This window comes from Paralichthys olivaceus, chromosome 7, assembly GCF_024713975.1.
Source record: "Paralichthys olivaceus isolate ysfri-2021 chromosome 7, ASM2471397v2, whole genome shotgun sequence".
Taxonomy (NCBI): Eukaryota; Metazoa; Chordata; class Actinopteri; order Pleuronectiformes; family Paralichthyidae; genus Paralichthys; species Paralichthys olivaceus.
The window spans coordinates 9,274,080-9,291,479 of record NC_091099.1 but is presented as its reverse complement, the minus strand read 5'-3'; the positions used below and the strand labels follow the sequence as shown (position 1 = coordinate 9,291,479).

General features: G+C 39.1%; 2 protein-coding genes across 3 annotated transcripts; one reads left to right on the top strand and one right to left on the bottom strand.

Annotated features, from left to right (window-relative positions):
• Positions 1-107: 107 nt before the first annotated feature.
• On the top strand, positions 108-6,802 carry LOC109624275 (transmembrane protein 116). Of its 2 annotated transcripts, none has more exons than XM_069528893.1 (12): positions 108-832; positions 1,101-1,144; positions 1,697-1,760; positions 2,194-2,325; positions 4,010-4,114; positions 4,531-4,577; positions 4,674-4,793; positions 4,897-4,942; positions 5,081-5,152; positions 5,327-5,480; positions 5,614-5,696; positions 5,780-6,802. In XM_069528893.1, exons 3-12 carry the CDS (start codon positions 1,731-1,733, stop codon positions 5,963-5,965), a joined length of 975 nt encoding a protein of 324 aa, XP_069384994.1. In that variant the 5' UTR covers positions 108-832; positions 1,101-1,144; positions 1,697-1,730; the 3' UTR covers positions 5,966-6,802. The 2 variants fall into 2 exon arrangements, with proteins under 2 accessions (XP_069384994.1, XP_019934385.1); XM_020078826.2 differs by having other exon boundaries at positions 108-983.
• Positions 6,803-8,144: 1,342 nt separating this feature from the next.
• Positions 8,145-15,754, bottom strand: neto2b (neuropilin (NRP) and tolloid (TLL)-like 2b). The gene is made up of 12 exons (XM_020078141.2): positions 14,318-15,754; positions 12,534-12,590; positions 12,217-12,375; positions 11,355-11,603; positions 11,107-11,154; positions 10,860-10,987; positions 10,477-10,578; positions 10,246-10,372; positions 9,802-9,915; positions 9,173-9,303; positions 9,000-9,092; positions 8,145-8,919 (listed from the first exon to the last, which is right to left on the bottom strand). The coding sequence occupies exons 1-12, from the start codon at positions 14,325-14,327 to the stop codon at positions 8,470-8,472; spliced, it is 1,668 nt and encodes a 555-aa protein (XP_019933700.1). The 5' UTR covers positions 14,328-15,754; the 3' UTR covers positions 8,145-8,469.
• Positions 15,755-17,400: the final 1,646 nt, after the last annotated feature.

Genomic DNA, 17,400 nt, shown 5'->3' with positions numbered 1-17,400 from the left:
AATAAATCATCTACATTTATTTGTTTATTTTTTCATACATGTATCTATTTATCTATTTATCAATAGATTTTTCTTGTATTAATACGTGTTTATATATTTTTTTTCTATTTCTGCATTCCTTTTTCATATTTATTTCTTACATTTATTTATTTCTACACTTATTCATTCATTTCATTACAAATTTCTACCTTTATTTAATTATTTATTTTTTCATTAATTCTCTCTTTGATTAATACATGTCTACATTCATTTATTTTTATATTTCTGTATTTATTTCTACATTCATACATTTACATTTATTTATTTTTTATTTTATTATACATTTCTACATTTTGTTATATATTTGCATTCATTTTTTATTTATACTTAAGTTATTTTTACCTTTCATATAATGCATCCATACGTGGGCTGTGAATCTGGTAATCTGGTCACTTGAGTCTTAAATCAGGAGCCACTTCACTGCACTGTCATCCTATGCAGTGGAACAAGTTAGACATTATAAAGACAATCTCAGGACAGCAGATGATTAACATGTAGCCTGGCAGCAGAGCAAATTAAAGTATCTCCAGCTGTTATTTTGTCAGGAAATTTGTCCCTAACCACAAGGAGAGGGTAATTACCCAAATAGTACAGAGGGAATTTCTAACTTCCTTCTTTTCTTTCCCTTTATAGTCTGAATGTCTTGAAAGACTGTCAGTAAGACAGTGAATATTCCCACTCTGCCTGGGGACTCCCAGGTAAAAGCATTGCAGTGACACTGAACCATCGGCAGGACAAAGGCCAACACTGAGGCACAGAGCAGGTGGAGTCAAAGCAGCAGCACGTGACAGAGGTGCAGGTTTTTATACATATTTATATATATAAGTGTGCTGTGATGGGAAACATGTTCACAAAGGTTTGTTATGGAGAGAGGTGTGAATTTGGGATAAACTGATAACTGGATATTTACCATGGACATGATTGGAATACTGAGTGGAGATCAGGTAGGTGTTTCACACTTCACTTCAAATCACAAACATTCAATGAACAGCTTCTTTGCTTTAAAATGTTTTGGAGGGAAACGATTGACATCAATTTCTTAAAATTATGTTTTTTTCCAGATTGACGTTCTCACCACTGTGTATTTAGTGTTACTCACTCCCAGGTAATATGCTTCTTCACACTGTTTCACTTTCATGATCGAGTTTCATACTGGTTTTAAAGAATTGGGTCTTTTCATCTGCCAAACCTGTAACACAACAAGAGACAGGCTGGTGATTGCCTCATGAATTCCTCAACTTTCTGTTCTGTTAAAGTCACTAACATCTATTTTACTCATAGAAACTTTAAAATTCAGCAATGACTTGCAGCTCCTGTAAACTTAAAACTTGTGATGACCCTGCTGCTGCGTATTTGCTTTCTTTCTTTCTTGAAAGGAAGTAAGACATTTAGATCCATTGGTATCCCCAATGTGTCTAATTAGTTTGAGCTAAGAGGAAGGTTAAGATTCATTTTATGCAGCGTTCACATAAGTAATCTTTTACACATAAAAGTCTCATCTTCAGAAACTAACCTGTCCATTAAACAGATCCTTATTGGCTCAGGTTTAGTGTTGATTTGGTGTCAGTTTGCAAATTTCAAACTTTACACACATGGTCAAGAATCTGATTAAATGTCATGTGTGATTAACAGTTCACGTGTCTCTGATCAAATGCAGTGTGATTGGGAGTTTTTCTGTCCTGGTAGTTTCCATGGTGAGAAGGAGGCATCTAAAACAACAGGTGAGTCCAGTTTTGTGTTTTTGTGTACGTGCGTGTCTGTATTGTTGGAGTTACATGTATTTCATGGCTCGTTAAACAGTTGAAATATTTGATATATATTGTTTGACAGTCACCATTGTCCCCACTGTCAAAGGAGGTTATGTTAGTGACCCTGTCCATCTGTTTGACTATTTGTTTGAAAGAAGGATTCCGAACAAATTTCCACAAAACTTGGTGGAAAGATGGGAAATGAGAACCCATTCAACTTTTATGTGGATCTGGACAATTTCTCAGGATATATACATGGGTCTTGATTTTAAAAAATCTTGCATATCTAAGGGACAATGAGTTTCTAGCAATTTGGTGCAGTTGGCTTGAATTTAACCAGTTATTCTTTTTTCAGTGGAACAAAAGGCTACAGGCAACGTGGTGATTTCAATGTGTTTGTGTGCAGGTGCACCTCCTCGTGCAGCTCGCCCTGGCTGACCTCCTGGCTGCTCTGATCCTGATGTCCACCAGTGTCATGAACAAAGTTGGAAGCCGCAGCAATGTCACCATGTGCCAGTACAGCCTGCCACTGTCGCTGGTGAGGAACAGTCACTTTCACTCTGCTAGACTAAAGCTGTTACTCCTACAAATAAATCACAATATTTGAGAAAGGTGAAGAGAAGGAGAGAGTTGGATTGAATCGGGGGATGGAAATGGGTACTTCCCAAGGGTGAAGGTCTCAGGTTTTACTGGGTCATTTGGGACTGTGACTCAGCAGTGTCACGTCATCCCAGTAGTAAAATATTCCTTACATTGCATCAATAAAGTAAAGTTGTGAGCAGTTTTGATGTCTCAGGTTATGTAAACGTTGCTTGTTCTTCAGCACGAGTGGCAGGTGTCATGCTGTAAAATTCTAAATGCTTCTAAGAGTTCAAATCTAACAAGGGTTATAATCCCTGTAAATCTTTTGTTAATGCATTAGATTAAATCCAAAATTCAATTTTACCTCGATAAGAGTTAAGGGCAGAGTGTGTATTGATAGAACTTAAAACAAACAGAAAATAATAGAAAACAAAAACAACGTGACGCAATTTCATTCAGTTCAGGTTCTGGATTCATTCAAAAAAGCAGATATGAAAAAAAAAATCCTTTTGAAAGTTCAGCATCGGAAATAATAACAGTTTACATTTTCTGAATTGAATTGGGAATGAAGCTAGTTATTAATTAGAAGAAACAATTAAGTCACAACAATGATAAAATATATATAAAAGACGTCCTAGCACCCTGTACAAGCAGCTGTATATACATGTAGTATATTGTGTGCGTATTCATATAAGAGGATATACTAAGTTGAAGCACTTTTCTGACAAACTTGAAATGGAAGCAATGGTGACTTTACAAAATTCATTTACACTTCTATTCTTCAAATTCTACAAATAAATCAAGTTTTAATAGGTCACCACTCTGTCTAATAAAGAATGTTATTCTTGAAGGTTTTAAAACAAAATACAAGTAACAGACTGTTCTGATGAAAGCAAAGCAGCTTTTTTATGAGCAGGTCATAAACCTCAACTGAATAGTAAAAATGTCCTCACAAAGACTCATAAAGAATGTTCTCATAAAGACGGAGAGAAAACGCCAGTCACCAACTGGAGAAATTCAACATCACTGATGAACATCGCTGTTGCCACAAAGTGTGAATGACACCTCTTTAAATGGAATTTAGATTTATCAAGTAGGACTAAGAGATTTTTTAGTTAATCAACATTTGCAGCAGTTTACATTTAATTGAGCTTTTTAGCATCTAAAGGTCCAGAGTATAAGATTTAGGTGAAAGGGGTCTATTGGCAAAAGTTGAATATAAAATAAACCTAGTGATGTTTACTAGTGTGCTTCATCTAAATAGTATGAATTGAATGGGCCTTTATATTTAAATACTTTACACTTACTTCAGGAGCAGGTCCTCTCTACAGAGACGCCATGTTTTTTTTACAGTAGCCCAGACTGGACAAACTAAAACCTTTTGAGTTTTTATGACAACTGAAGGTTTCCACAGGTTCTCTCTCATGTTTGGAAGTGGAGGGTGAGGTGAGGGGTATTCAGCTGCAACATGCAACTTCACCACTAGATATCACAACATTCTACACACTGAACCTTTAACGTATGATATATATTTATGTATTTACACTATCATCATCATCATCTTTCATCTTCATGATAGGTCACATGATTTATTTGTCACATTCTGTCTCACTATATATCCTCTATGTGTTCTGTTCCAGACATTTTACTTAATTTCATTTCTGCTGGTGGTGGTTTATGCATGGAAGTCGAAGAACGCCATTCAAGGATGGAGAACAAGACCAGCAGAGGATGAGGGCGCACAGGTAAATACTAGATTGGATTATTAGTGGATTATGGTTTGTCCAAATGTCTCATGATGGATTACATCATATCTTTCTTTTACATGCAGTCTGTCAAATTCAGGGGTTAGGGTTGATTCGAGGGGTCTTTTATTGACTTTTAAAGCTCAACATAGTCGGGACTGAGACGATTAGACTGCCCAGCACTTTACCTGTTTTTAAATCATTGCTTAAACATATTTTCATAGGAAAAACTTTAATGCCTGATTTGAACAGGTTTTTATATTTTCTTTTATGTTATCTTTTTCTTATTTCAGTTTTGACTCATTTTGATCAGTGTTGTTTTATTTCTGTATAGTTTGTAGTTTTTGTGCTATAGAAATAAAGTTTTATTATCATTTTATCATCATTTTTCTCTCACCTTCTGTCTTGGCTTACAGAGTCAGTGTAGAAGAAAAGTAGCTGTGCCTGTATATGTCATAGTGTGGTGAGTTCTGGAACTTGAAACTATACCTTTCCAAAATAAAGATGTCATCCGTGGTGAACTGAAATTAATTCTGTCTCTTTCTCTCCAATATCACAGGATGGTTCCTATATTAATGTACCTAGCATATGCACTCACTTCCTTCATAACCACAGCTTTGCTGATTCCAAACAACAACAAGTCACAGGTCGCCCGTAATGAAAGCAATTACTGCAGCAGGTGAGCGCACAACCTTGAATGAACTTCTTCCAAAGATGTTACAGACGTGAAATATTCTTTTCTCCTGTGTTTTTCACTCTTTTGATTTTCCATTTTCCCTCAGTTGTATTTTGTTCTTGCACGTCTGGGGAGATTCCTGCTCAGATCCCGTGAGTATGAAACTCTCACATTATGCACCTGCTGTCTGCTCTCTTTTACACATTCATTTGATCTATTCTATGAATGTTTCCTTCAGTTGTGGTTGCATATTGTATTGTCTATATAAGAAGGTTCCTTTTTCTTAACAGGAAGTAATCCATGATAACTTCATCAAAATGTTTCTGTTCCTTGTGGTGATACCAGTGATGCTGTCTTGCTCTGTAAGTCATAAACAACTGCACAATTTAAAGAGGACTTTTTTAAATGTACAGTGTTATAGTTACACTGAACATGGTTTATGATTTTCACAATGCTATTGAAAGGCTTGTTTAGTATATTTATTTTATACTATATATTATGTGAGCAAAATGTAATCTTTTTTCTTCTTATTTCAGGTGATTTATTATAAGGTTGGTAAATGGTATGAAAGACATCAGCATCAGGGTCTTTTTCCAGTGGAAGGAGACGGACGTTCAAGAAGGCGATTTAAAACAGTGTTTTCCACAGCAAGAAATATGGTGATGGTCATCTTATTTTGTTGGGCACCAGGTACACACACACACACACACACACACACACACACACACACACACACACACACACACACACACACACATTTAAAGATCATGTAATTCATCTTATTGACTTTAACTCAACATCAGCTGGATCTTCTATGTTGCAGCTCTTGTCCTCATTCTGTTTTCCACCTTGATGAAATGGACAAGTATTGAACAGCGGAGTCTATTTGGACTTTATATGATACAGGTATAAGATTTCACCCAATGAGAGAAAATACGAATGTTATCTGATGTTTGAGTTCCAAGTAGTTATTATTTTGTCTATTTCAGGCTGCTGGTGTGTCCCTGCAAGGTTTCCTGAACAGTATGGTTTACGCCTGGAGACGACCAAACTTCACGGAGGCCGTTCTCGGGGAGAACACCCCCCTGGTGGCACACAGCCGCCTGGCTTTCTTTGATGAATCACTGAATGGCTCATCAAATTGCTGGAACAACCATCAGTCTGAGGACAACTGATTGAACACTTCAAGACAACTAAAGACATGAAACAAACATGAAATGGACTCAGGAGGAAAAGAAAAGAAAGAAGCATAAAGACTGAAACACCTGAATTCGTCATGTAATAAAGTCATAGCAGCGCAAATCGCACTTTTTTGTATAAATGGGAACATGGGAGATGTGTTGTATTTATATGAACTGTTTTATGTAAGATTTTTAAAAGATGCTCTGGAGAGTTGTGGGCTTAATGTGATGTGTGTTTAGTTTTATTAAATGTATTTGTATTGTGTCTTGACGTGTTTTTAACCAGTTGTTTAATTGCTGACTTGTTATTTAACTGCCGCTCAGAGCTCTGCACGGTTTAAGATAAGAAGGATGGACAAACTTTGAGGGTTGCAAAATCTGCAGTCACATTTCTGTAATTTCAGGCGCACATGTCACCAATGATAAGGCAGAGTTCAGCCTCAGGAGCAAACATGTGCTGGAGCAGTGAGCAATGCTGAGTGAACACTGTGTCTGGTTTGTTGTGTCTGTGCACAAACATAACTTATCTCATAAAAAATAATGTGTGGGTTGTGCAACTGAGTTCTTATGCAAAGACATTTCTAACATATCGTCACACATAAACACATGCACACAAACACCATGACCAGGCATGTGTGAATTTCCTTTGGGTTTATCTCTCTGTTAATGTTTGAAAAAAAAGCTGCTATAGGTTAGTGTGCAGTCCCTCATTTCTGTCCTGTATTGTAAAGTAAACTTGATGTTCTGTAGTAACTCTGCACAGTTCAGTCACCGGCCACATAGACACATATAAAGGTTTGATGCGCGTAATAAAACAAAACAGTCACCACCTGTTCCTTAGTGTCTTTCCAAAAATGTTCGTTTCCTGCTTTATCTTGAAATTACTGTTGTGACTTTACTTCCTGTCTCCTCAGTTTCTCATTTGCTCATTAATCGATAAAGCCTCATAAAGCCTCATGTTTCAACTCTTGAGTGAATAACAGCATGTGAGACAAGTTCTTCTTGTCTTTGTTCCCCGTGTTTTACCTGATTTATCCATGTTTGCATATTTGACTGTTTCATTGGATTGGAGTTTTTTTTTGTCTGATCCCTCCTGAACTTGTTTTGCTGTTTGCGCTCCACTCCTCCTGTGTTCCAGCTGATGAGAACAATTATTTCAAATCTATGCTTCTGGCTGCACCCAATCACTTTATTTAGTTTTGAGATTCATAATTTGATGTGCCTGAAATATGTGGCATATTCATAGACAAAGAATACTGTGCCGCACAGTGATCCTGAAAGTCCCAGGGAAGATCTGATCTAAAAAAAATTTATTCCTTCTACTAATACGTCACTTTAAGAAAGCATTTGTTGAGCCGAGTGCAAGTTATTATAACAGTATTAACTAGTTGATAGTCATATTGTTATTGGTCAACCAGATCAAACCTTTTACAGTTTGTCACTACATTTCAAACCTTGAGCTGAGCCCGCCCTGTAGCAGTAGACTGCATGTTCATGTGTTTGCGAGTACGCATACCTTTAATTATCTGCCCGGGGAATTTTCTGAATATAACGGATGAAGCCTGCAGGCTCGCTGGATAAACCACGAGGCTGTGGCCTGGAAACGACTCTGGATTTCTAGATGTGCTTGTGTCCTCCAGTTCCTGGGTTATATAAGTCGTTTGGCACAAAGATCACAAAGCTGAGTGAGGAATAAAGTATGTTATACACACATCTGGGAAATTTTATGTGACTCTTCCCGGTTTTCTAATTTCAGGTTCTTTTTCTGATCTTCACAGACGTCATCAGTGGGATACAACTTATTAATAACGCTCATTAACCAGACTCTAGGTCAACCCTTGTGCTCATCGGGTATTATTTCTGTTTACATTTTATTCTTTGCTAAATATTGGTTTTGCTCATCAACAGTAACCTATGATCTAAAGTTTGTCAGGTCCTCTACATTAAAAAGGTTGACATCTGGTAAACCATCAGTTATTCAGTCTGTCTACAGTCGAAAAAGAAAGAAAGAAAACACAGACTATAGTGTTTGGTAAGGATCAGTGTGCCAGTGTTAGGTGTTACTATTATATAACACAATGAGTTCACCAGATGACAGAAGTGATTCCACCAGTCCTACCTTCTTGACACACCTATTCAAAGACTCCTGAACACACACTTCTCAAGACGCACACACACGACATGTTGATATTTATTCTTATCTTTAACACACACAGTAATAAGAGACTAAACAAAAAACAGAGGGGTGATTTTTTTTTGTTTTGTTCATAAGGTAATCATGTTTCCTCATCCTGTTAGAACATAAACATTTAAAACATACTTCAACAAAATCGACTGGCTTTACAGTAAAATGCAACCAGTTAAACAATAAACAGCATTATGATCTGTTGAATGTAAGAGTCTCTTCCTCGCTCCTGTTATTGTATGAGTTCTCCCAGATTGTGGCACTGATTTGAAAAAGGTTTTTTTTTTTTTTTTGCTATACTGACCTCGTCTTTTCAGAAGTCCATGGACAAGGATCTTTGCTGAGCCATTTCATAGTTCCCTCTCCGGCTTCCTGCTCTGTGCACATACACATCGTACCTCCCGTCCTCCTCGTCCTCTTCATCCTCCTCCATCACTCTGTCCTGTCGATCAAGCTCTCGATCCCCGATGCTGTGATGGCCCTGCGTCCGGCCTGGTTTCATACTAGGCCAGCTCTTCTTACGCAGACTGCTGTTCAAGTCCCTGAGAGGAGGTAAGGTGCTCTGAAAGTCACCTCTGAAAGGGGGGAGCTCCAGAGATCCCCTGGCCAGGCCATGTGGGCCCTGACTGGCTTTGATGGAGTTGACAGAGGCCTGAGAGCCACAGTGGTGTTCGTGTATGCAGCGGGAGCCTGAGGAGGATCTCCTGAGCGCCTGTAAGGACTGGAGCTCGTCAGATAACTCCCCAAGGTCCCCAGACATTTCCTGAAAACATTAACATCACATTTTCAGTTTTTAAAGAACATATTAATAAAACAACAATCCATCAACTTAATGAAACTAACCTTGTCTCTGAGTGTAAAGAGTTCATAATGGGGAGGGTCAAACACTTCCTGGAAGTCGCCGCGGTGAAAAAGGTTATTCTTACGTACCAACACCTTTAAAGTATAATTAAACACACTTAGTACATTAGATAAGTCAACACCAACATTTTGTGGCATGATCATGACTCACTTACCTTTTTTCGTGGCTGTTTGACTTGCACCAAGATGGAGATGATAAGTAACAGCAGCACCACTCCAGTAGACACACAGATTACTGTCCCATGGGTCTTTGTGATCTGGTGAAAAAGACCTTTGCTCTTTTTCTCTGGATAATGGAGATGAAGAGAGGGATGAAGAGAGTGATAACACATGAAAGCTATTCAGAGGCACTGAGAGAGTACATCACTCATTTACTCGTTGCCCTCCCTGCAGGACCGTCTGTATCTTTGGCTGCCAGAAACAATGCAGAGGCTTCACAACACAACACAATTTTAAAGGAAGAACTATGGGACCTCAGTGGAGCAAATGGCTCCACCAAGGCCGAGCTGTTCCCCTATCAAACCACATTGAAATTCAATAGATGCAGATTTGTATTAGGGTTTCACACAGACCTAAATATCAGTCCCTTGAAAATCTCATCTTTGAGAAACCAAGGAAAATGTTATTTTTTAATAAACAACATTTAATGGGTTCTTCCCCGACCTATACCAAATCTTCCTTCTGCCAAGTTTTGTCGAAATCCATTTAATTATTTTTTGTTATCTTGTTACAAACAAACAAACAAGGTGATGGGTGGAAAAATGCTTTTGCAAAACAGGATTACCTTTGCAGTTGCCTTCATCCCAGGGAAAGACACAGTTTTGTATGCCGTTGCACACCAGAGAAGTGTTGATACACATGTTACTGTGGCAAAAGAACGCACTGCCCGCACAGGGAGCTGTAACAGAAACAACAGTGTGTGATGCAAAATTGCAGACAAAGCAACAAAGACATTAATGGTGAGAGGATATCCATCTATTTCTTGTAGTTTTTGGCCAGATTCAAATCTGGGATTCAATTTTATTAAGTGCTTATTGAAATACAGACTGTGAAAACCATAATTTTGTTATATTCTAATATATGGTCATCTACAACTTCTGTTTTATTATTAGAAATCTGCATTATTGAATAGGAACCCCAAGAGAGTGCTGTTACAAATCTGCTCTCATGCATCCAAACCACATTTACATTTTTAAAAGGACAGAGATGAAAAATTAGTTGAACTCACGGTCAGCAAAAGAAGTGAAGAGCATCCGGAACCGGCTGAGACGACTCGTTTCATCAGCCCACATCCTCACCACTCCCACACCAGTGTCCAGCATGACGTCATTGGCCACTGTGCTGCAGAACTTAGCCTGAAACAAACCACACATCATGTTCTCTCATAGATGTGTTGTCCCATTGTGGCCAAGGTCTGAAGAACAGTTGCTACATAGAGAAAAACTCAGATGAATAATACCTTTAGGTCCTCAATGGCATTGCTGCCGTCATACACAGCCACAAAGTTCTTCTTGCATTCGTTTGAGTTTTCCATCTGGTATTCCAAGAATCGTAAGTAAATCTGGAACAAGCAATGAGAAGAATCTGTTGTTCTTTTTCATTTTGGTGCAGATGTGAATTTAGGAGCATATCCTTACTTTAACTATGTCTTATATTATATTTCTATGATTATAAGTAGAGAATTATATGTAGGATTGTTCGACCTTGGTGGAGGTATCCAATTTACTAAGAGCCATTCTAGTTTGTGCTTGAAAACTTTAACAAATGCTCAAAATAGTCACTGATTCATTTACTTGTCAAGCATCTAAAGAATAATCAACAATATTTTACACTAAACCCTACCCTGTTGTTTGTTGGGGCTCTTATGGTCCAGATGCAGTCCACTGCCTGGTCTGGCTTCACTTTGTACTCCTCATCCACCTGACTGGAACGGATCAGGCCGTCAGCACCTGACAGCTCAAACTGACAATCTGAAGAATAACAAAGGAGGCAGAGAAAGTGGAAAATAGAAAAAGCAAATTAAGGGTGTTGTTTGAGGGGAAACTCTTTGAAAAAAGAAACTGAGAGTATTCAAGTGTGGTGACACTACCTGGAATAGGGTTTAAAAGTCCTCCCACATGCAGATGAAATTCAGGGTCTTTGGGGGGGGGTCACAGAGAGAAACCACAAAATGTGGGTCATCATCAGTTAGAATGCAAGTCTTTGATTGGTCAGTAACAGTAGAAACATCTGATTAAAACATTATTCCAGCAGATCAGGTGAACGTTTGGTGAGCATCAGGATGGTGCAGACAGAACATTGCCATCGATAAACCATCCCCCTGTGTTTTTGATTCACCTGCAGTAAAGGTGTACTGGACCATGAAGCCAATCCCCTCCAGCTCTTCATCACTGTAGAAGCGGATCCACATAAAGCGCCCGCTGGAGAGGACGAGTCCGGGACTGGCAGAGCCGCAGAAACGATTGATGAGTGGCGAGAAGCTGAAGGGACCGTCCCTCACCTCGATGTGGTCAAAACGACACTCGAATGAAGCCTCGATGTAGAAGGAGTCATCAAACAGGAGCTCTATTCTCTCACGGGGCAGGGCTGAGGGAAGAATGGTGGTGTGTCACTTCTACTGCCACAGAGGTCATTCAGGAATATACCAACAAAGAACAGTAAAAAAAAAACCATCAGACATTCTTGTATTACTGATTTTTAGATCATACTTTTGTGAGCTTTGTTTGATGGGCTCCTGTTGCAGTTATGAAGAAAGTGATGCACAATATGACACCAAAGTTTGATATAAACTTGGATGTAAGATAATGAGGAATGCGCTGTCGGAGAATGACGGCTTGTTTGTACTTAAACAACCACAGAGGGAAAACGTGCATTGCAAAATAATACACTTGTCAGAAATTGGCTTTGTTCTAAAGACAGATACAACATCCTTATAATATAATCCAAAAATAATATGGGAACATTGCTGATGCCATTGTGGAAGGATGGAGCAACAGCGGATAGTTTTATTGGTTATTTCCAAACCAGACTCATGAAACAGTGTTGACGCTGATGTTTTCTCTCCATCAGATTCTCTTTAACAACCACCAGAGCTCACAAAAGAATCTGAGCTGGCGTCAAACTCTGCAACATTCCCCCCAAAATGTATGATACTGGAAAGAAAACTGCAGCAGTGACTCAGGCTCCTAGTGTTTGTTACCTTCCAGCACATAAAGGCACTCCTTGTTGGGAGGGTACGTATTCGGGTAGTTGGGGGAGCTGAAGGAGCCACCTTCTGTGTTCCGGACCCAGGTTCCACAGTGACGAGAGCGCTGCGGCCTTTGAGAGGGTTTGACTGCTTTTGATCCAGCACCCCCATCTGCATGTGAAATGACATCCAGATGTCACATTGTGACAGTGAAACAAAGGACGAATGGTGCCACATCAAGACGATCAACAACTAAGATGTATCTGTGTATCTACGAGTGAAAAAACTTTACTAATCTACAATTAAATGTGTTGATGTAATGGTCCCACCTTTACTCTTCTGTGCCAGAGCAAATCCCTCCTCAATGAACAGGAGAAATATCCAAACTGTAAAAGAAACCAGAATATATGGGGGGGTACGATCAAGGAATTGAGGGAAGAGGGAGAGAGAGCATAGCAGGACGTGTGCGTCTTTACTTGTTCTCTCCTCTGAATATCTCCATGTATACAACAGGCCAGTGGCGTAAAGTTCAGAAACACAGAGAGAATAATGACCTGCTGCTTCCACCATCTGCTCCAGTAACTCTTGCTCCTATCTCTGCAGCCCACTTTTTCTTTTTAGTTTTTTTTTTAGAGGTTTATACATGTATCACTGTGTACAGCAACCTGCTGACTGCCATGGTGCTGCAAGGACGTCTAATGACAAATTTAATTTGTTTGATGAACTCATATCATTACATAAAATATGACCTAAATAGAGCATCCAGCCCGAGGGCAGCACGCCACTGAAATTTGCTTTGAGATTTCTCCAAAGTGGCAAGTTGACATGTTGGCATTTTGCTGTGTTGCTGTAAACGTCTAATGACAAACTGCCGAGCATGGAACAGCAGCTGTAATGGATGTGGTAATTTGCAGTTAAAGCATCTGCACTCCATTAATATGTGACAGCTGATGATCTAAGAAAAGACCAGTTTAAAACATTTAAGACTCATATGGGTCTCTTAATGATTTAGTCCATGTTGCCACATCTTACGTTGAAGGTGTTTTAAAAGAATCCTCTTTTCCTACTAATGTTAATAATATAATGACTGACCTTGAGAAAACTTCAAATGAGAATCTGCACTAATCAACCAATGACTAGCAGAGAAGTGTGTAATGACTTTTACATGTACATACAAATATACATATACTGTGGCAATGTAAAGAAGCACATACATCATGGAAAAACTAGGGTTTTTTGTTGAATTAATTTCTCTCCACAGAATGTTTATAGAGAGCATGATATCCTTCTGTATGTTTGTGTGTGTGTGAGGAGGAGGAGGAGGAACTGAGGCAGAAGCCGCCTAAATCCTCCTCCTGTCCAGACACTGGCTCAGTGTATGCACGTGCAGGGGGGGGGGAAATTTCTCTCCTTTGCTTAAAAAGGAGATTCTTTTATTTTGTGTCCTCTTTTGCACCACAATAATAACTATGATGATAGATACATGCAAAATATTATACATAGGTCAGAAGTCATTATATAGGCTACATATATATGATATAGCATCGGGAGCTGTCACTGCAGCGCCATGAATGATTACACCAGAGAAAACTGTCAAAACAAGAGATTCATTTGGATTTTACCAAAGTTTAAAAAAAGGTCTTAGCAGAGTTGTGTGCTCATATTTCAGGACAGTTGAATGAATCACTGATTCATGTGCATACAGTTTTGTTTCCCTAAATTATCCTTTTATTTTTAATATCATTATTCTTCAACCAGGTTAGTGCCATTGAAGTCAAAGACATCTTTCACAAGAGAGACAGAAACAGAAGCAACACAGTTTCAACAGTGAAAGTAACTGAGAGCCAACACATTAAAGATTAATCACATTAAAACACTTGCACACATCATGGACTCAAGAGTTTTAAACTCCTCATCATCTATGTCTGCATTTTTGTGCAGTTGAAAGAGTTTAAGAACAACGTAGGTCAGGAGTCATTTCGAAGAAAGATGACCACAGATTAGACTCTATCTCCCCCTCAGGTTGCATCAGTAATTCCTCCTCGGACACAGATCAGAGAAGACAGTTTCACTAAACGTCCTGAATCATGCAAACATGAATAATGTCACTCACCTACAGTCATCCTCTCAGATGAAGTCTGTTCTCTGGCTTTGGATTTCAAACTTCAACAGCTCTGTGTCCCTCACATCCCCCTGCTCCTCTGACTTGATGGTCTGGATTAACGCATGTTAAAGAACCCTGGTTAGATTCACAAAACCCAACTTTCACCTCTTCACCCTATTCCCATTGGTCAAGATGAGAGAGGCATCTGGTGCGAAAAAGTAAAAAGATCTGATGAAATTCTGATTTATCATCGGACTTCCCTCACAGAGAAAAATAAACAGTGAGATGTTCCTGCAGAGCTCAGGGGCGGATCAGCCCGACTGTTCTCTGTCACAACAGATGATCTGTCTGCGGCTGCTCTGGTTTTAAGATTGGGCTCAGTTGGCGCGAGAAGGGGGGGGGGGGGGCTGATTGCGCATGTGCACAATCATATATGAGTAATAAATGATATGATAATCCACACACAGTCTGTTTGGCTAATGCTGATTTACATTTGGAAACCTTTTGAATTTAATTAGCTGACACACACACACACACACACACACACACACACACACACACACACACACACACACACACACACACACACACACACACACACAGGGCAACTGTGCCAAGAAGCTCAGTGGGTATAAATCAGACACAGATTGCATTCCTTTGCAGTTCTGTGCTGTACAGAGAGCAGAGCACATCCGCTTTTCTTTTCTCATTTTTCAGGGCACACAGTGACTGTGACACTTTTTTAAAAAGCGTCTGGAGCTGCTGAGCGATGAAAATGGAAGCCAAGAGTTACTATTTCTTTGATTTGTTATCTTTTGAAAACACAACAACTGAACTGACTCATATTCAGAAAATATCTAAGAATTAACATGAGTTGAGATGAACCACCATAAACAGTCAGAGCAAAAAAACCTTTGCGTAACGAATCAGTGATTTATTACTTTTGTATTTGAAAGACTGTGTTATCAATTATTTCAGAAGTCACATTGCTTTAAATAAAGGCACAAAAGTACTTTCAGCAAAACATATTTAAATGAAAAGTATTTTCCATACAGTAGAATGACCCCAGTATTGCTGACTTATAAAAGATGTGATGAGATAGCTTCTGACCAAGTTATTTTTTTATGATTATACTTTTTTTTTTCTTCCGTGCTTCTTTGAATTTCTCTCATAAATTTTTTTTAGGTGACGCAGAAGAAAAAACAACCAAACTTCACAAACGACCAGGAAACCAAAACAGCACAGCCTATCACGCCATATTTTCAAAGTCCCCAGGGTGATTATTATTCAGTGAGGTGGCACCAATTTTTCTTCTGCAGCAACAACCTGGGGGTAAATTTATTCAGCACACACACAATATATGCACCATCGTAAGGTTGCATCATCTGGGCCTGTGTTTTAAAAATGACACACTCCCTTGTGATTGATTATAAAGTGAAAGTGCTGCCTCATATATACATGCATCTTTTATTTTTCCAGCGAGTGTTTGATTTTGGGAGGATCGCAGCGACTGTGCCTCATCCTGAACCGAGTGACATTCCAACTACAGCGAGAAAGTGCAAGTGACTGGTCATCAACAAGCCTCTACTCTAACCAGGTATTAAAATCTGCATCTGTTGCCATGGCGACCAGGCTGCTGTCTCGTCTGCTTCGTCTGAGGCTCACAGGAAGCAGAGGTTTTACAGAAGTTTGAAAAATACGTAAATTAAAAGAGGAACAAAAGACTAAAATCTCCCTCGACTGTCTGTACCTGTGCTGCTGCTGCTACTGAAGAGAAGGCTTTGTAGTTATAAAGCCAACAGAGACTAATGTTAGAAAACCTTTTGTAAAACCCAGACGTCCTTGAATCTTTAATGCTATCTTTCTTTAATGTGTCACATCCTGCAGCCCGGTTATTTCTCTGAATAAAATGTTAAGTAAAATCACTTTTCACTTCTCTCTATCTCTATGAAAGATCTATTTAACAAGCTCATGAAAAGGAGTCTTCTATGATATGAATGCAAGGCTCAAAATGTGGACAAACTCAGTCTGCTGAGGAACATCATGTAAAACAGTTAAAAGGTTAAAAGGTGGACTCTTTTGGTGGTTGGAGGGTGAAAGTCAAGGTCACAGTGATTTAATTTTCTGGTGAACATTATATATAATATTGAGTCTGCCTTTTGGGAATTCTTTCTATTTTGACCAGTTGTCACTTGGACTCGGAGATGAACTGATTATATTTCAGGTGAAAGGTCTCAGTGCCCTCATATGAGTCTGGAAAAAGGTCTGGAGATTGAAACCGCCCTGTTTGGCGGAGGCATACAACCACAGGGTGGTAACTCTAGTTCTGTGTGCTCTATGACACTTTGGAGCAATATTAAATAACGTAGGTGACTGATATGATTGCACCATCTTGAAGCTCATAACAAAGAAAAACTGCACAGTAAAACATCTCAACGCCCTCATCACCTCAATCTCTAAAGCACCAGCGTCGGTCCAGCAGCTGTAAATAAGACTCAAGCACTACACGTGAGAAAAGAGCTCAGCGGTAACGTGACGATAATCACATCAAGACATCTTTTTTGTGATGTCACAACCTTTTTTTGGTGAAAGGATGTGCAACCACTATGGTGAAGGCAGAGACAGCAGAGAATATCTGATGGAGCATAATGAATCCTGAAATTTTCATTTGCAGGGCCAGGATTGTAATTAGCATTTTGATTGGAGTCTTAACCAGGCAAGTGATTGCTCTTATTAGTGTGTGCTTAAGGATGAAATTAACATCTTTAATTTGGCTTAGTCTACAGTTGAGTGAGCCAGGTGATATTGCTGGCTGAGGCGTTCGGTCCCCTACATTCTTTCCTTTTGTTTTTCCTTACTGTGCAAGAACACGTGTATGTACCGTCTGCACAAGTTCATGTATATGTGCATCTCATATTTGAAAGGATTTTGTCTGAAAAGAGCTTTTAAGGAAAGGGTTCATCTCTGAGGTCAGGGATTACACAGCGGGACATTTAATGCAGTTGCAGCGTAACAATATGGTGGAGGTCTCGGGAGCTCTCCGACTAAATCCAAGAACACATCTAGACGCTATCTGAACTCATTTTGAATCT